General features: G+C 40.6%; 1 protein-coding gene across 1 annotated transcript in view; it reads right to left on the bottom strand.

The window, feature by feature from the left end:
- Positions 1–1,927: 1,927 nt before the first annotated feature.
- The window catches only part of mal2 (mal, T cell differentiation protein 2), a 43,306-nt gene continuing 24,497 nt past the window's right edge, over positions 1,928–20,736 (bottom strand). The window contains exons 3-4 of the mRNA XM_078216494.1: positions 14,723–14,887; positions 1,928–2,439 (exon numbers count right to left, since the gene is read on the bottom strand). Of these exons, the coding sequence (XP_078072620.1) occupies positions 2,368–2,439; positions 14,723–14,887 (237 nt within the window). The 3' untranslated portion in view covers positions 1,928–2,367. The remainder of the gene's footprint in view (positions 2,440–14,722; positions 14,888–20,736) is intronic.

Genomic DNA, 20,736 nt, shown 5'->3' with positions numbered 1-20,736 from the left:
GTTCCTGAGACAGGACTGGATGTGTACAGGACTTCACTCATAGGTGGGATGGCTGGCCACACAATATGGCGACCAACCAATTAGATAATTATGGTTTAAGTACCTGGCCCAGAATTCCTCAATCTTTCTTTCTGTCTGCAGGATAAAGTAGTGCATGACAAGGGAGCAAATAAAGACTGTGGACGTATCCCAGAATTCAGACCTCTGCCTTGGAGGCAGCTATGGAACTGGCAGAGAAGGATGGTGCATGTTCCATGGAGAAGTCAAAGTCACAGGGAGTCAGTGTTAGAATGTCCCCAATCTGGTGCTTAGAATTGGGTAAATAGGATACAGATGTGATACATTGATGGAGAAAGGAGCATGCATAAAAATCAGTCTAATCTTGGTGCTCTCCATACAGGTATACAGTCATGACAGAGTGAAAACAGCCCGCAGCTAGCCTGACACTACCTCGGAGGATGAAAGGGTCAGAGGAGACAGTCACCACCACACTGCCCACCAGCACAGAGACATTCACCACCACACTGCCCATCTGCACATGGCCTTCCTCTCGGTGCTCCTTCTCATCCAAAGTTGGGATATTGCCATTGAGCACAGAAGAAATATTTTTGTAATTGCTGCAACTGCTAAGCAGTTTATCGAAAGCAAGTTGTAAAAATATTGCTCAGTTCTGTGTACGAGTTTATTCAGGGATCCAAGTAATTCACCAACAGCCAAAAAGTAGCCTAAAATTGGCTCCCTACAAAGCTTTAGATAATACTTTTGATAATTAGCCAGATAAATGCCCATAGACAGGTTTTGTGGATTACTACTTTATTCAGTGCAAGTATTTTAACATCAAAATAAGAAACCAATAGAAAAAATGATGAGACACACACTACGTGAACCATTAGAAATTGATAGCACATTGGGTGATGGTTACTTTGTGTGGGCAGATGGACAGTTTCCATTCAGCTTCATTAAAAACCAGTTGAGAGAAATGCAATAAATTAAGTTTAAATCAAGCAGAGTCACTTGGTAACCAACTATATTTGTTCAGAGATGACTAAATGAGTTGACCTCCATGACGATAACAAATACTTACTTCCTGATAGAAGGAACTGCAATCTGTAATTTTGGCTAAATAAAAACCTGAACAAAGAAAAATCAGGAAGCTTGATCTCATCAATAAAACTGCTACTATTCAATGGTTTATTTCTGTAAAGGACAATTTTACCACCTGTGATCAGATCCTGGCAGTACAAATGGGAAACTCAGATACAAGTCATGAAAGTCATGGCCAATAGCACTGGAAATCCTGGTTTGCGTTGCTTATGGGTATGAACTTACAAAGCTAATTCCTAAAATCTGGCCACAGCTCTAAACGGTTATAGAAATGTACAGTAAACAGAATTTGCAATATATGGTGCAATCAGTTTTTAAAACTTCTGTGGCAAGCTAGAACTTGTAACAAGTGTCAAATGTGTGCATTTTTCAGTAAAAGACTTTTGTTGTTGATTTGTCTGAAACATGACTTATTAAAAAATAAATTCAGAAAGCTTTATTACTAGGTCACGGACAGCACCAATTCACCTGTTGTTGAGTTATAGATCACATTTGGCAAAACTACTTTAAACCCAACACATCCAATGCACACAATGTATTCTTGAACCACAGGCACTTAGTTAAAAAAAGTTCTTGACATTTTTAATTAGAAAACTATAGAATAATTATGGCATAATGGAAACAAAAAAACAATCTTGTTTTACAAAAAATTACTGTACTCAAAAAATTCAACAATTGTAAGCTAATTGTATGTTATAGTCATGAAAATGCAAATGGTTAATTATGCAACCTATGCAAATTTAGAAAACTGTTCAACTGCAAGTTAGAATTATAGTTGTAGGAAGTGTCAAGCACACAATGAAAACAATCTACATTTTAAAGAAAGAAATGGGGAGTGTTCACAACCAAATAATGGACAGATAAAGTCTGAATTTTTTCATCTAATCCCTTTGGATCTTATTTGACTGAATTTAGGTTTACAGTAAATGAACTCCTGCTGTTACTAGTATTGGAATACTTTGAAAACTATAAATATTTGGATAACACACTCGGCGCCCAACATTCAGATAAAGTGGAAACTATTTTAAATTTCCTATTTCGCCAACTTTTGAACTTAACACTGAGAATGATCATAAAAATGCTATTAATTTATAAACAAAAGCCATCACTGCTGCAAAAATACTTCAATATAAAACAGAATTGGCCTAGGAAAGGACTACCCTTCTCTCGGGAAGCAGCTTCCATCGGTGTTTGAAGGAATTTTGTGCCAATGATAATGTAACCAACCATCCACACCTTTCCAAACAGTTCATATGTTGCAATTTACAGCTTCCATCTTCTCAAAGCAAGACCCAAACTGCACGCATAACACAGAGTAACGACAAAAGAGAATATCTGAAATAAGAAGGGGAGAAAATTAGTCTCATCATTAAATTAAAAACTGCATTGTCTTAATTTGGGGCTGTTATATTTCTCTGTATAATTGACTGCAGTTGTTAGTTTTTAAAACATGTGCAAGTTACAACATGGAAAGAAACCTTTTGGTCCAACCAGTCTGTCTTGGGTGTTTATTCTCCAATTGAGAAATAGCTTTAATCTCATTTGCATCTCCCACCCTTCATTGTTTATTCTCCTTTCCTGCAGCCACCTATTAGAACCAAATCTTAATTGTTGGCACTCTCTTCCATTAAAGTTTATTCCACAAACCATTGAAAATTATATTTTTCATGTTCTGAAGTCCTCATTCACGAAATTGTTTGTTGTCTGATCATGCTTTAAACACCTGTCAAATTTACATCTAATCTCCTTGGTTCTGACAAAAATCTCAATTTCAAAATAAAAATATTTCTTTCTCAAAGTTACAAAGCCAATGTGCAGAGTGGACAAGGTAAACCCTTAACCCATTTCCTTGCTTGCTCCAAAAAGCAAATCAAATTGAATCCAATTCATAATTCTCATAAGGGACATACTAGATCCAAGCCGACAAGAACAGGCATTGCACCTAATTTTGGGCTTGTCATTTTTCCATCTTTGTATTTACATATACCAGTAAATCTGCATTGTTCCCTTATTATGCAAGTGTCCACCTTATAGCATGGAGCACCAAACTACAAAAAGAATACCCTGATTTTTAAAATTTCATTACATCTAGATTTATATTTCATACTGGTTATAAAATCCAGTATTCAATTAGTTGATGACTTTATACACTTTGAGATGCTATTCTAATTTCTTGTGAACTTGAACACCCAAATCTTTCTGTTCGTTAGGTTACCCAGCTATCCCAGATCTCTCAATTTTAAAAATGTACTACTCTTTTTAACTGATTGGTCATTTTAATGACTGTACATATCACACAACAACAGCTCACAGTAACAAAACAAAGTCTCTGCAGAGAAGATATTCAAGGTTTGAAGCATTTCAGCAAAAGTATTCATGACAGGTCTAGCAAGAACAAACCTATTTGTCAAAGGCTGCTTTTTTTCCCTGGAGTTCTCTTATGTGGACACTGCTGAGTGTAATTACAGCATTACATAACAAGAGTGATTCACAATCCAGACTCAAAACAAATGCATGCAAGAATTCTTCAGGAATAAATCATTTAAAGAATTGCTTTGAATATTAAAAACCAGGAAGTAATAGATATTAAATTCAAATGTAAGCCCCGTCTCAAAATTAAAGGAAATTTACTTGTTCCCAAATTCTATATTTGGGATTGTTAGTTTTCAATCGACTAGCTTCTGTTCAGCTTGCAGTTACAGTTACCCAACATTATGAAAAACCTGCTGGATTTGATAAGAGCTTGGAGGGAAAGAACTAACTGATGCAAAGCATTGGGGAAGTGGGTCTGTGAAATGTACACCCGCGGACACAGATGAAAGTCCATCAGATTAGCCTTCTTGGATAGCTCCATTAAAAACAATGGGGGCAATTTTCCCAAAACATTCCAAGTGTCGAATTCACATAAAAGCTGGAGTAAATCATACTGATTTTTTCAGCAGGAGTTTCAAAATGAAACTCCCACACTGTGCATTGCAGAGTGCACTAGCGTGAATCACATTAAAAAAATCAGGGGGCAGGGCCTATTCCCAATGGAGAGGCCAGCAACATAGCGTTGAGCGGGTCACGCGCATGTGTCGATCTGTCAGCGCTGATATTGGCACATGCGCAGTAGCCTGCACTGCTGGTCTTGCGATTACTGGCCAGCCCCGCAACCCTGCAGTGCCGGCCATGCGACCCCTCCCACGGCCTGATCACTGGCCCCCTGAACATGTCCGGGCCAGCCTCAACCCCTAACCCACCCCCACCCCGATTGCTGGCTCCCTCCCTCTGTCACTGAGCCCAAATGCAGAATGGTAGCAGGACACCCCCACCGATCACCTTCAGAGGCCCCACCCCCATTAGGCCCCGACCCCTTGGCACTGCCTGATGCCTGGTGGGCAGTGCCAAGGCATCCCATGCATTGGCACTTTGCCCCTTAGGCAGTGCCAGGAGACCTGGCTGGCAATGCCCAGAGGACACAATGCCCCCTGCTCCTAACCTTCTGGGGGTTGGGATGGCCCCCCTTCACTGCAGCGGGCTGCGAGATGCTAGCGGGCTTGGAGATTTCAGTCCTGGGCCTGCTAATGGGATTTAAATGGACGTGTGCATGAATTGTTCAGCTCCTTGCCGATTTCTGGCACGGAGCCGACAGCGCCAGAAATCCAGCACTGGAGAATTGCAGACGCCGTGGTACCCAGCAGGGAACCCACGAAATGGTCTCTGCTCAAAACACCCAGCCTCCTGTGCTACAAAATCCGACGATGCCGGGTCACCGGGCTGGTCAGCGATTGAGAGGCTGACAGTGCAGGGTTACTGCGCACACACTGATCTTGGCACTGGCAGATTGGCACATGCACAATGGTCCGCTCAGCGTTATGCTGCCAGTCTCTCCAGCATGAATAGGCCCTGCCCACTGATTTTCAATGGGATTTACGTTAGTGGACTCTGTGCACTGCAGAGTGTGGGAGATCATTGGAAATCCCACTGAAAAAACCAGCGTGATTTCCTCCAGGTTTTCTGTGAATTCAACAGTGCATCACACTCGAGAATCATTTTACTGTGTTGGAAGACAGTGAGTGACGGTTCCACTTGGAGTGCAGTCATTGCCAGGTTCATGGCAGTAAGAGAAGAACAACAATAGTGGTAGAGACTCGATAGCGAAGGGTGCTGACAGGTGTTTCTGCGACTGCAGACATTACTCTGGGATGGTGTGTAGCCTCCCTGGTGTCAGGGTAAAGGATGTCACTCCATGGCTGCAGGGCATCCTGATAGAAAAGGCTGAACAGTCAAGAGGTCATGGTTCACATTGCTACCAATGACAGATAGAAAAGAGGGATGAGACCCTACAACAGGAATTTGGGGACGTAGGTAGCAGATTGAAAAGCATGACCTCAATGGCTGTAATGTCTGGATTACTCCCCATGCCAAGGGCTAGTGAGTATAGGAATAAGAGGATAGAACGGATCAATGTGTGCAGGAGGGAGGGTTTTGGTTTACTGGATCACTGGGTTCATTTCTGGGGAAGGTAGGAACTATACAAGTCAGACAGGTTCCACCGGAACTGGAACAGGGCCAACATCCTTGCAGAGAGGTATGATAGTGCTGTTGGGAGGAGTTTAAACTAATTTGGCAGGGCAAGTGGAGGTACAGTAGGGGGTGATGCACAGCCAAATATAGAAAAACCAAATCAGTTTGGAAGGCAGAGCAAAGATAGACATGTTCGGGCACAAGGGAACATGGCAAGAGTGGATAACATTTATTTTAATGCAAAGAGTCTTATGGGTAAGGCTGATGAACAGAGTGTTGATTATCACATGGGAGTATGATATTCTTGCTATTACAAGAGAATGGTTGAGGGAAGGGCAGGATTGGCAGCTCAGTATTCTCGGGTATAGAATCTTCAGACAAGACGAGATGAATGTAAGAGGTGGCGTCGCAATATTGAACAAGGAATCAATTACTGCAATGCAGACTGCTGTGATATCTTGGACTCAACTTCAGCTCACATGGGTGGAGGGTAAAAACAAAGAGGGCAGAGTGTTATAGACCCCTAATTGTCAGGACGAGATAGAAGAGCAGATGTGTAGGCAAATTTCAAATGTAAAAATAATAGGGTAATAATCATAATGGGATTTCAGGTTACCCAATATTAATCGGAATAGGCAAAGTATGAAAGACTTAGAGGGAGCAGAATTCTTAAAGTGCATCCAGAAGAACTTTTAGAGCCGGCATGTAAAAAGTCTACAAGAGAGGGGGTGGTACGGGACCTAATTTTAGGGACTGAATTGGGCAGGTGGTAGAATGTCAATGGGAGTGCACTTGGTGACAGTGACCATAACTCGGTAAGGTTCAAAGAAGTTATGGAAAAAGAGAGTGGAAATAAAAGGTGCTAATTGGGGGGGGGGGGAAGGCCGATTTTAAGACAAGATCTGACTAATGTGGATTGGGAGCAGCAACTTGTAGGAAAACGCACATCAGAGCAGTGGGAGTTGTACAGGGCCAACATTACCTTGCAAAGGTAAGGGTGGAACCAAAAGATTCAGAGACCTGGTTTCAAGGGATATAAAGGATTTAATGAGGAAAATAAGGGATGTTTATGGCAGATACAGGGAGATTCAAACAGTGAATTGCCTAGTGTAAAGAAAGTGCAGGGGGTACTTAAAAATGAGGGGGAAGAGGAGGCATGAAAAAACACTGGCAGGTAAAATAAAGGAAATAAAATCCTAAAGGTGTTTTAAGTTATAATTGAGGACAAAAGGGTAAACAGGGAAAGAATCGAGCCCATGAGGGACCAAAGTTGCAGTGTATGCGGAGCTGAAAGGTAGTTTTAGCAAGCTTAAAAGTGGATAAATTCCCGGGCTGAGATGAGATATATCCTAGGTTGCCTTGTGAGGCAAGGGAGGAGATTGCAGGGGCTCCGATGCTATTTTTCAAATTTTCTCTGCCACATTTCCACAACAGGAGAAGCCAGAGGACTGGAGGACAGCGAACGTGGTACCATTATTCAAGAGGAGAAGTAGGAAAAACACAGCCATTTGAATCTATCAGGGATAGAGAAATTAATGGGGGAAAAAAAAATCTGAGAATCAACCTCCACTTGGAGAGGCAAGGGTTAATCAAGGATAGCCAGCACAGCTTTGTCAGGGGAGGATTTGAGGAAAAACATTTTCAACCAGAGGGTGGCCAGAATCTGGAACTTACTGTCTGAAAGAGTAGTAGAGGCAGGAACCCTTAACATTTAAAAAGCATTTAGATGAGCACTTAAAAAGCCATAGCATACAAGGCTACAGACTAAGCGCTGGATAATGGAATTAAAAAGGTGTTTGTTGTCCTGCACAGACATAATGGGCCACAGGGCATCTTTCTGTGCTGCAAGACTGACAGGTGCACTCCTCTCATCCTGGTCATAACATGTTCCTCATGATATTCCTATTCAGCTGAAGAGCAACACTGACAATAGGAGTGAGAGTTTGAAGTTCAATACTAGAATGTCTCAAATGCACTGTCCTGGTTTACCATATCCTCCTCACCTGTTTCAAGCTATCCATTTCATTGCTGATGCTGGAATTGGGGATCAGTTGTGCATTCTGATTAATTTTAGAACTTTTTGCACATTTGATAGGGAAGCAAAATAAACATTTCAGTTTGTTTATATTCAACAGACCAGTGTGACCTATCATCTTCACAAGTTACCTGAAGTTTTATCAAAATGAGCAAGTTATTTCTTGCCAGGTTAAACAAAACTAATTCTTACTCATCGACAGATCTTCATCCCTTGCATACGTTTTCTACAGGGTCCAATTTGCATCTTGCGTTCAGAGTACTTCAGCCCATTAATCTTTTACAAAGGCACACATACTTTGTGTGTGGAGTTTGCACATTCTCCCCATGTCTGCGTAGGTTTCCTCCGGGTGCTCCAGTTTCCTCCCACAGTCCAAAGATGTGCAGGTTAGGTTAATTGGCCACGCTAAATTGCCCCTTAGTGTCCTGGAATGTGTAGGTTAGATATGTAGGGTAAATGTGTGGGGATATGGGGATAGGGCCTGGGTGGGATTGTGGTCAGTGCAGACTCGATGGGCCAAATGGCCTCTTTCTGCACTGTAGGGTTTCTATGATCATTGCTATGATACTTTATTCAGAGGCACCCTTTCTTCTATCAGCCTCCATACCACCCCAAGGTTCTTTCCTTCCAATTCCACTTTCTATTTCTCCTCCTTGGAAGAATAGTCTTCACTATATTTACTGAAATGCACTCTTCACTAGGAGGGGACTTTCTGCTTTATGTTGTGGCCAGGAATTTTTGATGTGACCAAAAATATTCAAGTGCTGTTACTCACAATGCGATGCATTAAGTGGTAACTATTAAGTGGGAGCAACAGCCTTAACCAGCAATAAGGTTGGATTAGAGAGCAGAGAGGGAGATGCCTTGCTCCCTCCTTCGACCCAAATCCACACTTTCCATAGCTCAATGCTCTGGCCCAAACTGTGATATTTACATACAATGCTGAAACTGGCCATGGCTTGGGATCCTGTCACTACTCAAGAAAGGCTTGGACAAAAGCAAAGGTTACCACATAAAATAAGAGTTCATGGTGTAGGGGGATACTTTAGCATGGATATAGTATTGGTTAGCCAACAGGAAGTAAAGTAAGGATAAATAGCCATTTTCAGGTTGGCAGAATATGATTAGTGGAGTATCGACATCAATGACTTAGATGAAGGAACCAAATGTATAGCAGCTAAATCAGCAGATAGGTAGAAAACAATTTATCAAGAGGACATAAGGAGTCTACAGATGGATATAGATAGGTTAAGCAAGTGAGCAAACATTTGGCAGATGCTGTATAATGTGGGAAATGTGAACTTGTCCACTTTGGCAGGAAGAATAGAAAAGATTGATTAAATTGAGAGACTGCAGAGGTTTTATGGACAAAACTAGAACGAGGAGACAGTTTAAAGATGAGGTCTCCCATTTAGGTAGAGAGATGATGGTTCGCCTCCTCAGAGCAGTGAAGGCTGGGTAATTGCAGATGTTCAAGGCCGAGTTAGACAGATTCGTGATTGACAAAGGAGTCTTATGGAAGAGCAGTCAGGAAACAGGAGTTGAGACCACATTCAAATTAGTTATGTGGCAAAGCAGGCTCATGGGGCCAATTGGCCTATACCTGCTCCCAATTCTTATTTTGATACGAATTAATTTTGTTTCATAATCTATTATTTTTCTTAGATAGTTCCATACTGGTAGACATCGATACGAAGAGTGATTGAAATAGACAGTTACTTTGTACAGGTCCCAAATAATAACCCAATTGTTAACTACGTCTGGTCATTCAAGGTGCTAGATGTCTCCTGGTATTGACAAAATTCTTTGAAAGGAGACTTTTAAAAGAATCAACAAAGACATCTAAGTTTGACCGGCAACACCAGGTTTCAAGCACCAAATGGTTCTTGTGGTCAAAGGGACTTTGTGTTTTTATATCAAAGTTGGCTGGCGGACAATTTTTTTTTTTATTGTACCAATTGACTATTACATTCAGTAGTATGTACATTCTACCCACAGCTGAATAAAGCAATTTACAAACCAAATTACATCAATTTGCCACACCCAAAAGATTAAAAGAATTACACATGCTTAAGATATCATGACCACTTCACAGTTTTGTTACATAACCGGCTTCTGCTATCACACTACCAAATTCAGGGCAGACAGTCAACTTTTGTGGAAGAAAAAAGGCACATAGACTCACCTGCCAGTACTAAACCTGGGCAGACACTGAAAGAACATCTAGCTCAGCAAACTGATCATAGCAAATTTGCAATTTGTTTTCATTCCTTTGGAGGTTATGTTCTACCTGTTAATCTCTGCTTAATGTATTGGGAAAATATATTTTTACAGAATTGAAACTTGCAATACCAGACTGTCCCCAAAATACAAATTTTACCTGCAACCCAAAGGCTAAAATAACCTTTTCGTTCATTAACAGCTGAGTGGCACTGGAAAACAAGTGCCAAGCTGCAACTCAATGGGCCTTTGTTCAGATTTCCTGGATATGGTTTTCATGAAAAAGCTTTGTAATTAAATAAAAATGCTGGCCTGTTAGAACATAAGAACATAAGAAATAGGAGCAGGAGTAGGCCATCTAGCCTCTCAAGCCTGCTCCGCCATTCAATAAGATCATGGCTGATCTGATAGTGGGTTCAGTTCCACTTACCCACCCGCTCCCCATAACCCTTAATTCCCTTAATGGTTAAAAATCAATCTGTGACTTAAACACATAACGAGGTAGCCTCTACTGCTTCATTGGGCAGAGAATTCCAAAGATTCACTACCCTCTGGGAGAAGTTCCTCCTCAACTCTGTTCTAAATTGACTCCCCCGTATTTTGAGGCTATGCCCCCTAGTTCTTGTTTCCATTGCAAGTGGAAATAACTTTGCTGCTTCTACCCTGTCGAGCCCTTTCATTATCTTATATGTCTCTAAGATCTCCCCTCAACCTTCTAAACTCCAATGAGTACAGGCCCAGTCTACTCAATCTCTCCTAAGCTAACCCCCTCATCTCCGGGATCAACCTGGTGAACCTTCTCTGTACCCCCTCCAAAGCTAATATATTCTTTCTTAAATAAGGGGACCAAAATTGTACACAGTACTCTAGGTGCAGCCTCACCAGTACCCTGTACAGTTGCAACATGACCTTCCTGCTTTTATACTCCATCCCTCTCGCGATAAAGGCCAACATTCCATTTGCCTTCTTGATTACCTGCTGCACCTGCAAACTGAGTTTTTGAGATTCATGCACAAGGACCCCCAGGTCCCTCTGCAAAGTAGCATGTTGTAATTTTTCACTGTTTAAATAATAGTCCATTTTACTATTATTCCTTCCAAAGTGGATAACCTCACACTTACCAACATTATACTCCATCTGCCAGATCCTTGCCCACTCACTTAGCCGATCCAAATCTCTCTGCAGACTCTCCGTGTCCTCCACACAATTTGCTTTCCCACTCATCTTTGTGTCATCCGCAAACTTTGTTACCCTACACTCAGTCCCCTCCTCCAGATCATCTATGTATATGGTAAATAGTTGAGGCCCCAGCACCAATCCCTGCGCCACTAGTCACTAATTGCCAACCGGAAAAGCACCCATTTATTCCGACTCTCTGCTTTCTGTTAGATAGCCAATCCTCAATCCACGCTAACACTTTACCCCCAACTCCGTGTACCTTTATCTTATGCAGCAACCTTTTGAGGCACCTTATCGAATGCCTTCTGGAAATCTAAATACACCACATCCACCGGTTCCCCTCTGTCAACCGCACTCGTTATATCCTCAAATAATTCCAGTAAATTAGTCAAACATGACTTTCCCTTCATGAATCCATGCTGCGTCTGCTTGATTGAACCATTCTTTTCCAGGTGTCCTGCTATTTCTTCCTTAACGATGGATTCCAGCATTTTCCCAACTACGGATGTTAAGCGGCCTGTAGTTACCTACCTTTTGTCTACCTCCTTTTTTAAACAGTGGTGTTCCATTAGCTGTTTTCCAATCAGCTGGCACCTCCCCAGAGTCCAGTGAATTTTGATAAATTACAACTAATGCATTTGCTGTTACTTCTGCCGTTTCTTTTGGTACCCTGGGATGCGTTCCATCCGGACCAGGGGACTTGTCTACCTTTAGTCCCATTAGCCTACCCAGCACTACCTCTTTAGTAATAGTGATCGTTTTAAGGTCCTCACCCCCTACAGTCTCATGACCGCCAATTATTGGTATGCTATTTGTGTCCTCCACTGTGAAGACCGACACAAAAAACTTGTTTAAGGCCTCGGCCATTTCCTCATTTCCTATTATTAAATCCCCCTTCTCATCTCCTAAGGGACCAACATTTACTTTAGCCACTCTTTTCCGTTTTATATATCTGTAAAAACATTTACTATCAGTTTTTATATTTTGTGCTAGTTTACTTTCATAATCTATCTTTCCTTTCTTTATTGCTTTTAGTAGTTCTTTGTTGTTTTTTAAAAGCCCTCCCAATCTTCTAGTTCCCCACTAATTTTGGACACTGTATGCATTGGTTTTTAAATTTGATACTCTCCTTTATTTCCTTAGTTATCCATGGCTGGTTATTGCTTTTCTTACATTCCTTCTTTTTCACTGGAATATATTTTTGCTGAGTACTGAGAAAAATCTCCTTAAAAATCCTCCACTGTCCTACCAATTAGTCTGTGTTCCCAGTCTACATTAGCCAACTCCATCCTCATCCTATTGTAATTCCCCCTTGTTCAAGCAGAGGACACTGGTTTGGGACCCTACTTTCTCACCCTCCATCTGTATTAGAAATTCAACCATATTGTGATCACTCATTCCAAGAGGATCCCTCACAAGGAGATCATTAATTTTACCTGTCTCATTACACAGGACCAGATCCAAGATAGCTTGCTCCCTCGTAGGTTCTGTAACATACTGTTCGAGGAAACTATCATGACAGCATTCTAAGAACTCTTCCTCAAGTCCACCGTGTCCGACTGGAGTTGACCAATCAATACGGAGGTTAAAATCCCCCATGATTATTGCTGTTCCACTTTCACATGCATCTGTTATTTGTTTGTGTATAGCCCGCCCCACCTTGAAGTTATTATTTGGGGGCTTATAGACTACGCCCACCAGTGACTTTTCCCCCTTACTATTCCTTATCTCCACCCACATTGATTCCACATTTTGCTCCTTAGAGATGATATAGGCTCTCACAACCGCCCTGATGTTACCCTTAATTAACAGAGCTACCCTACCTCCTTTTCCTTCCTGCCTATCCTTCCAAATTGTCTGATACCCCATGATATTTAGTTTCCAGTCCTGGTCACTCTGCAACCACGTTTCTGTAATGGCCACTAGATCATACCCATTTGTACTGATTTGTGCCGTCAACTCATTCACTTTGTTTCGAATGCTACGTGCATTCAGGTAAAGTGTCTTTATGTTAGTCTTTCTTACCTGGACCCGATTTGTTAGTGCATTCCTTTGTTTGCCTGCTCTGTCCCTTCCTGTCACAGACTGGTTATTCTCCCCCATACCATCTCCTTGCACTGTGTTGACCACCTCCCTTCTCATGCTCGTCACCTTTTTCACTCTGCCGGAGGTTAGATTCCTGCCACCTTCTATACTCTGTTCTATTACATGGTCTGGAAACTTTACTAACCTCTCCTGAGCCCTCGGCTCCTTTAACTAGTTGAAAGTCCTCATCATTAACCTGCACTCGTACCCTCTCCTTTACCTTTGATTTTCTAATTCTCCGTACAACTGAATCTCCTCCCCACTATTTAGTTTAAAGCCCTATCTACAGCCCTGTTGGAAAGTGATACTTCCTTGAACATTTAAAATATTTGTATGCAAGTAAATTACACAAGAGTACAGCATCTAGGATTGAGTTGAGTTTTACCAAGTGAGAGAGCAGATTTATAAAGCTATTCTGTACTTGAAAAATCAGACATTAACCCAATCATTTTGATAAATGGGATCAGAAAGAGAATTAATCTTCAATTCAAGGGATTATTTGATTAGAACATTCAAATATCTTCATAATTCTGACAACTAAATATTCTATTAGTTGTGTTAAAGCCTCCTTTCAACATCAGTCTCAAATAGTCACTTGGTAGCAGAGTATTGCTGAAAAAAAGAGACAGTGTTGATATCACACTTACAGACAAGGATGCCAAATCTCAAAGGGAACAAAAATTTATACTGCTTGAGAAAGTGTACTAATTGGTTGGCAAATGGATTGATTGCTACTAATGTTGCCATGGAGAATGCACCAGAGAACAGTTAACTGCCAAGCTTCTGACTAAATTAAAGTCAGGCAAGTCAACTCTGATTGGTCAACGCATTACCATGAGGAACAAACCAGGGAATAGCTGTCTCAAACTTTTGTTTAGTAGAATACATGCAATGCATGGACATGATCTTTTTGTTTGCAATGGACAGGGCATGGGTGCAAATATACATAGTTTCCAGCATGCACAAGTGAGCCACATTGTGGACCTGACTGATAATCTTAAAGTGCTTATTCGTGTAATCCTTAGCACAATTAGGATTGTTTAATAAAACACTTCTAATCACATCAAATGTTGGACAATATGTTCTGAGCTTTGTAAGCACAGGCAGGTTGAGTATGGCCCATACTTTGTTCACTTCGAACAGCTGAAGGGATATGCGTTTGATGTAATCGACCAGTCATTTGATATTAAATGTTATTCTCTTTGGTAATTGGTGTTCTTGATCTGTCCCAATGAGTACAATGTGAAAAGCTTCAACAGGATGTCGCTTTTTCAGCAATATCTTAATCACAGATATAAAACCGTTCAGAGAATTTTTTCATACTGGGTTCTGCTGTTCAATCAGTAAACAGATCTCAGGGGTTTCCAAACAGCTACAGTTGCATTGTCTTATAGGCAAACTTGAAGTGACTTTAAAAAAGGGACCTCCATGTTTAAGAATCTCAACAGTAGTCAAATATTAGATATGCTCCAAACACTCCCCATGAAAAACACAAGATGTTGTATATTCTTTGAAGTTAGTTTATATTTAGATTAATTCTTAAAAATGAGCACTACATTGTATTGCGTTAAACATGAAAAGAAAACTTACCGTAGCAGCAACATTTATACTGTACTGCCGATAATCTAGAACTGTTACAAAAATAACGGCAGTTGCATTGATGGACTCGCGTTCCGCAGCTCCAGCTGTTGCTGCAGCTTCAAGGACTGATGCCCCAAAGTAGAATACAAAGGCAATAAAATGGTAGACAAAATCCTGTAATTAAAAAAGTGACCATTACAAACAGTACTCGGGTTTAAAAGAAATCAGTACATCACTTACTTTGAAATCTTACCACAGTATAACCCAGCAATTACTCAAAAAAGGTTTGTCAATCTTACCTTATTAATAGCGGTTGACTAAAAGGTTTTGCAAACATAAGAATTCTATATTAAATCTTGTACATGCAAAATTGAGAGAAACATCCAGCATGGAATGGAACCATAAATTCAATGGCTGCTCAGGCACAAGTGGCCGGAACTCCAAATGTTAAAAAAAAACACCTTCTGGTTCCATTCATAACTTAGTTGGTTAGGGCAGAGAATTGATGAGTCATTCTTCAAGGTGGTCCCAGGTTTAACCTTTGCTTTCCCAGAATTCTCAACCAAAATGGCACTGTATCTAGCATCAGTACCTCTGGGTTAGAGAACAAGGTTGTCATTGCCAAAGGCCATCTATCCATTGATGAGATAGGCATGTGGGTCAGGAGCAGACTGGTTCAGGCTCATTAATAACATACCTTCAACTGATTAGCCTAGTTACTTAGAGGCAACTGCCAATTCAATAAGGTGGAAAGAGCAACTATGAAACCATATCCAATAAGGAGCCATGCCCTGCAGGAAGTCAATGCTTCCAGGAGACATGGGAGAACATTTACAAGAGAAAAATCTTCCTTTATTTTCAAGGTGAAATTACCATTTCAAAAATGTATTAACCTCCAGTTAGGCTCCTGCATAACTCTGGAAACTGACATGCAGTATTTGAGAAAAATATAAATTAACTGTGTTGACTTGACTTGTAGAAATAATGAGGGTGGTTGTCATTTAAAATTAGAGTGTGGGGAAGGATTGCACAGAAGTTGAAACAATGAAAAAATCAGACTTAAAAATTTGTGTTGCCTAATTTTGAGGAAAACAAAATGTCTAAATACTCAGTTGACTGATGGAGAAGAATCCATAAGATCCCATGCCTATGGCTTCTTGATCTTCGTAAAATTGATTTAATACTTTGGAAAAAATATCAGTGCTGAATGGAGATGATAATACTTTTCTTCTCATTATACGACTCAAGAACAGTTTCTTCCCTGCTGCCATCAGACTTTTGAATGGACCTATCTCACATTAAGTTGATCTTTCTCTACACCCTGGCAATGACTAACACTACATTCTGCACTCTCTTTCCTTCTCCATGTATGGTATGCTTTGTCTATATAGCGCGCAAGAAACAATACTTTTCACAGTATACCAATACGTGACAAACTGTCAGAAACCAGACATCATTTACATGTTCCTTAGCTGTTCTGAGTCAAGGTGTTTTAAATAAGCAAAAGTAGCCGCAGCACATTCCAATTTTCTTTCTCAGCTTGCTCGGATACGATTCTGCTTGGGCCTCTTATTGGTTAAGTGCAGTTGCAATCACAGATTATGGATGCAGACACCAAGAACAGAAAAACTGATTGGTGAACAAATATGATGGAACCAAAATATCTTTCGTCATGGACAATGCAAGAATATTTTACATTAGAGCCGCGCAGTTTCCATGAGATAAATTAAGTAAATTTCAGTTGGTGTTTAAGCCTTTTCTGTCATTAGGCCCATTTGCAGCTGTATGCTTCAGTTAATCCCTTTGATCAAATACAGCAGGAAATCTCAATTTTGATTTAATTTCAAAGACTTTACTTTCTTTTTGATAACTCCCAAAACAACAACAACTTGCATTTGTATGGTGCCTTTATCACAAACATTTCAAACTATTTCCAAGGCATGAGGTATATAGAAACCTTCTCCAAAGGTGGAAGAAATATGGAGAGGTGAGCAAAACCTTAGTTGAACAGTTGAGTTTCAGAAGATTCGCAAAAGGATGGAAGCTGCAGGATGAAGATGCTGAGGGACAGAACTGCAGTAGATCAGCCTAAGTGAATGAAAGTCAAAGGTGGAGCAAGGTTGGTGTTGGGGCAGCTGGTGACTAATGCTCAATGACAGAATCGAAGAATTGGGAGTTAAGTTTATTTATTAGTGTCACAAATAGGCTTACATTAACACTGCAATAATCCCCAGTTGCCACACTCTGGCACCTGTTCAGGTACACAAAGGTACAGCATGTCTAAAAGACTGTGGGAGGAAACTGGAGCACTCGGAGGAAACCCACGCAGACACAGGGAGAACATGCAGACTCCACACAGACAGTGACCCAAGCTGGGAATCGAACCCGGGTCCCTGGTGCTGTGAAGCAGCAAAGCTAACCACTATGCCACTGCACCGCACCTTCAGTGGAGGTGGGGGAACAAAGTTCGTTTTAAGATGTTGCACAGAAGAGATCAGGTGACAAGTCAAAGAAAAGTTAAAGACAAAGGTAAGGATTTTAAGTCTGTGGATTTGGGTAACCTGGAGCCAATGCAAATCAAGAAGAATATAAATGATAGTTGGGTAGGGTCTTGGGTAAGCTGGTATTTATGGGCAGTGAAGGATCGGACTTGATAAGATAGTGTCTTAGTGGGTGAGTTGGGAAGTCTGAGGGCAGGCAGAGTTTCAGTAACAGTTGGACTCAGGTGCTGACACAGAGCATTTTATGGACACAGAAGCCAGCAGCTTTTGTTAATGGGGAGATACAAGGTCACCTAGGACACTGAAGTTGTGAACTCTCCAGTTCAGCCCAAAGGCAATGGTCAGGGAGGGGCAATTGTGTCAATGGCAAAGTCAGCAGAGCTTGTGGTAAGAGCCAAAGATTGCAAGCTTGGCATTCCTTATAGTTAGTCAGAGAAAAAGATTGAAGAGCAAGAGATTACTAACTAATATCTTTGTAAATTACAGATGAATCGTTTGATTAATGCCAAACGAGCTATGACAACCACAATATTTCAGTTGATAATTTTTGAAAACATATTTATTCTTGACATAATGGACCCAATTGTTATGATTGGCAAAAATTCTTCATATCCCTATGTCTAATTCCTGCTGGAGAAAACATGAGAAATATCATGCATACCACCCTAAGGAATAAAAGGAAGTTTACCAAGTGCTTCCAAAAATCCTGACAACTCAGCAATCTGAATTGAAGGCATTTATTGCCCATCCCCAATTACCCATTTCAGAGGGCATTTGAGAGCTAATTGCATTGCTATGGATCTGGAATCACATGTACATCAGACTTCCTTCCGTAAAGGGTATCTGCGAACCAGATCAGTTTTTTACAACAGTTAACAATTGTTTTCTCTTAATTTCAGTTTTTAAAAAAAACTGAATCTGCTGTGGTGGGATTCAAACTCAGGTCCCCAGTGTATTATTATGGATCTCTGGATTACTACCACAGTGACAATATCACGATGCCACTGCCTCCTCTGATCTGATGTGGCCTTAACTCCACTTTCCTGCCTACTCCATCGAACTCATCCTTGAATATGTTCAATTATTCGGACTCCAGAGAATTCCAAGCACTAATGACCCTTCCAGAAAAGGAATTCCATTTCAAGTGGAATCCACTATTCTGAAACTGTTCTAGATTAACCTACAAAGGGAAACATTCTATTATTTACATTATCAAGCCCCCTCAGAATCTAACATACTTCAATAAGACCATCTCTTATTTAAACTTGCTCAATTTGCCTCATAAGACAACCCCTTCATACCAGCAATCAGCCTAGCGAATCTTCTCCAAACTGGAGAGTGAGGTGACCAAAAATGCACACAGTATTCTAGGTACGATCTCAGCAATGTCCTTGTACAACTGTAGCAAGACTTCTCTTCTTTAAGAGTCAGCTGGCATGCAAATCTGGAGAATACCACGGATACAAAGTTGTATGAAATTACACAGGGTGGGATGAGGCCATGCAGGGACTTGAAGTCAAAGTCAGTTTGTTCGGGTGTAGGAAGAAAGTGCAGCTCAAGAACAAAGGTAATGAGTGTGATGGATTTGCTATTGGAGAGGACAGTCATTTGTAGGTATTTGATATGTTGCAATCTGTAGAGGTTCTAGGTGCAAGTTCAACACATTTACGGTTGGAGAATGAGTCTTATGCCAGTGGAGGTAGGGGGAAGAGGTAGGCATTTTTAGAACTTAAAAATATGCAATGTGGTTGACTGACTTGATGCATAGGAAGAAGCTGAAGATATTGACATTCAGCACTTCTGGGATTCGCATGAGGTGGCTGTCAGAGAAATAAATGGGTCTAGACCAATCAAGCACAAATGCTTATTAGCAACCTTTACACTTCTGGGTAATTTTGGTCATAATTAAGTTGAATTTGGAAATACAATCTCCCAGCAATGTTAAATATGTGAAACTTTGGAAGGTCATGGTTGTGTACATTTTCCAATGGTTAACTAGCAGACTAATCTAATGCAAATGTTATTAAGTATTCCATTAAGAGATGTTTTTGAGTAATACCGAGCAAGATTGATTGTGTCCAATGTTCTTTAAATCAATCTCAAATGATTAGTCAAACCTCTCATTCGAAAGGATCCTTACTTGAATTTCATGCATATCATTTAATGTAAAATAAAACTAAACCAATATTTACTCAGATGAGTACATTCATTCACTAAGCGAGAAAGTCATTTTGTGCATTCATTTCACAAGTTGATTTGTATCCTTAACGTTTTGGCTTAGCAATCACACTCTGAAGCCACGATAAAATCAATTAAAACACATTTATTCAGCTTCTAATCATATTATGGGATATTGCAATTCATACACGATGACGACAGCTGCTTTAAAAAGTCACAAATCTGATGGGGTTTGGGAGCAGATTTTGTGATGAAACAATGCTACAATCTTTAGCAGGGTTGTGGGAAATAGTAATTCCTGGCAGATGGCTGTGTTCCATTTGTTCTCTAACTTTTATTCTAAAGCTAAATACTTAATCTTCACAGTACTTTTAGCTAATGGGCATAAAAGGAAAATTTAGAGTCAGAATTTCAAATGTATATTTTTACATTATGTGATTGGTAGGTGCACATGAATACTCACCCCTAAACCATCAGATTCTCCAGTTTTTAGCAGGTACAGCTGGGGGGTTTTGGTAGTGGTTAGCAGAGAATAACCATTGTAAAGGGCACACAAAAGCAGAAGACAAACTCTTTGGGATGATTAAGCCTTTAAATAGTAAGCCCTCAAGCTATTTTTTTTTTTAAACCAAAAAAACTTATCAAATTAACAATTTGTACCTTGTTGTATTTTCAGAGCTCCATCATATGTTTTGCTACAGTTGTACAGGGCGTTGGTGAGACCACATCTGGAGTACTGTGTACAGTTTTGGTCTCCTTATTTAAGAAAGGATATAAATGCATTAGAATCAGTTCAGAGAAGGTTTACTCAACTGATACCTGGGTTTGGGGGTGGTGATCTTATAAGGAAAGTTTGAACTAGCTGGGGCTGTATCTATTGGAGTTTAGAATAATGAAAGGCGATCTTATTGAAATATTAGATCAAGACGACTTGACAAGGTGGATGCCGAAAGGATGTTTCCTCTTGTGGACACTTTTAAAAATAAGGGATCTCTCATTTAAGATGGGGATGAAGAGATTTTTTTTCCACTGAGCATCACGAGTCTTTGAAACTCTCTTGCCCAAAAGCAAGGTCGTTGACTATTTTCAAAGGTAGAGGCAGAAAGATTCCTGACCAACGAGGGAGTGAAAGGATCATCAGTGGTAGGCAGGAATCATAGAATCCCTACAGTGCAGAAGGTCGTCATCAGCCCGTGAAGCCTGCACTGACTTTCTGACAGAACATCTTACCTAGCCCACTCCCCACCCTACCGCCATTGCGCCACACAATTACTCCACTAATTCCCCCCCCCCTTACCTACACATCTTAAGACTCTAAGGGGCAATTTAGCATGCTCACCCACC

Source organism: Mustelus asterias, chromosome 7 (genome assembly GCF_964213995.1).
Source record: "Mustelus asterias chromosome 7, sMusAst1.hap1.1, whole genome shotgun sequence".
Taxonomy (NCBI): domain Eukaryota; kingdom Metazoa; phylum Chordata; class Chondrichthyes; order Carcharhiniformes; family Triakidae; genus Mustelus; species Mustelus asterias.
This window is presented reverse-complemented; position numbering and strand designations above follow the sequence as displayed.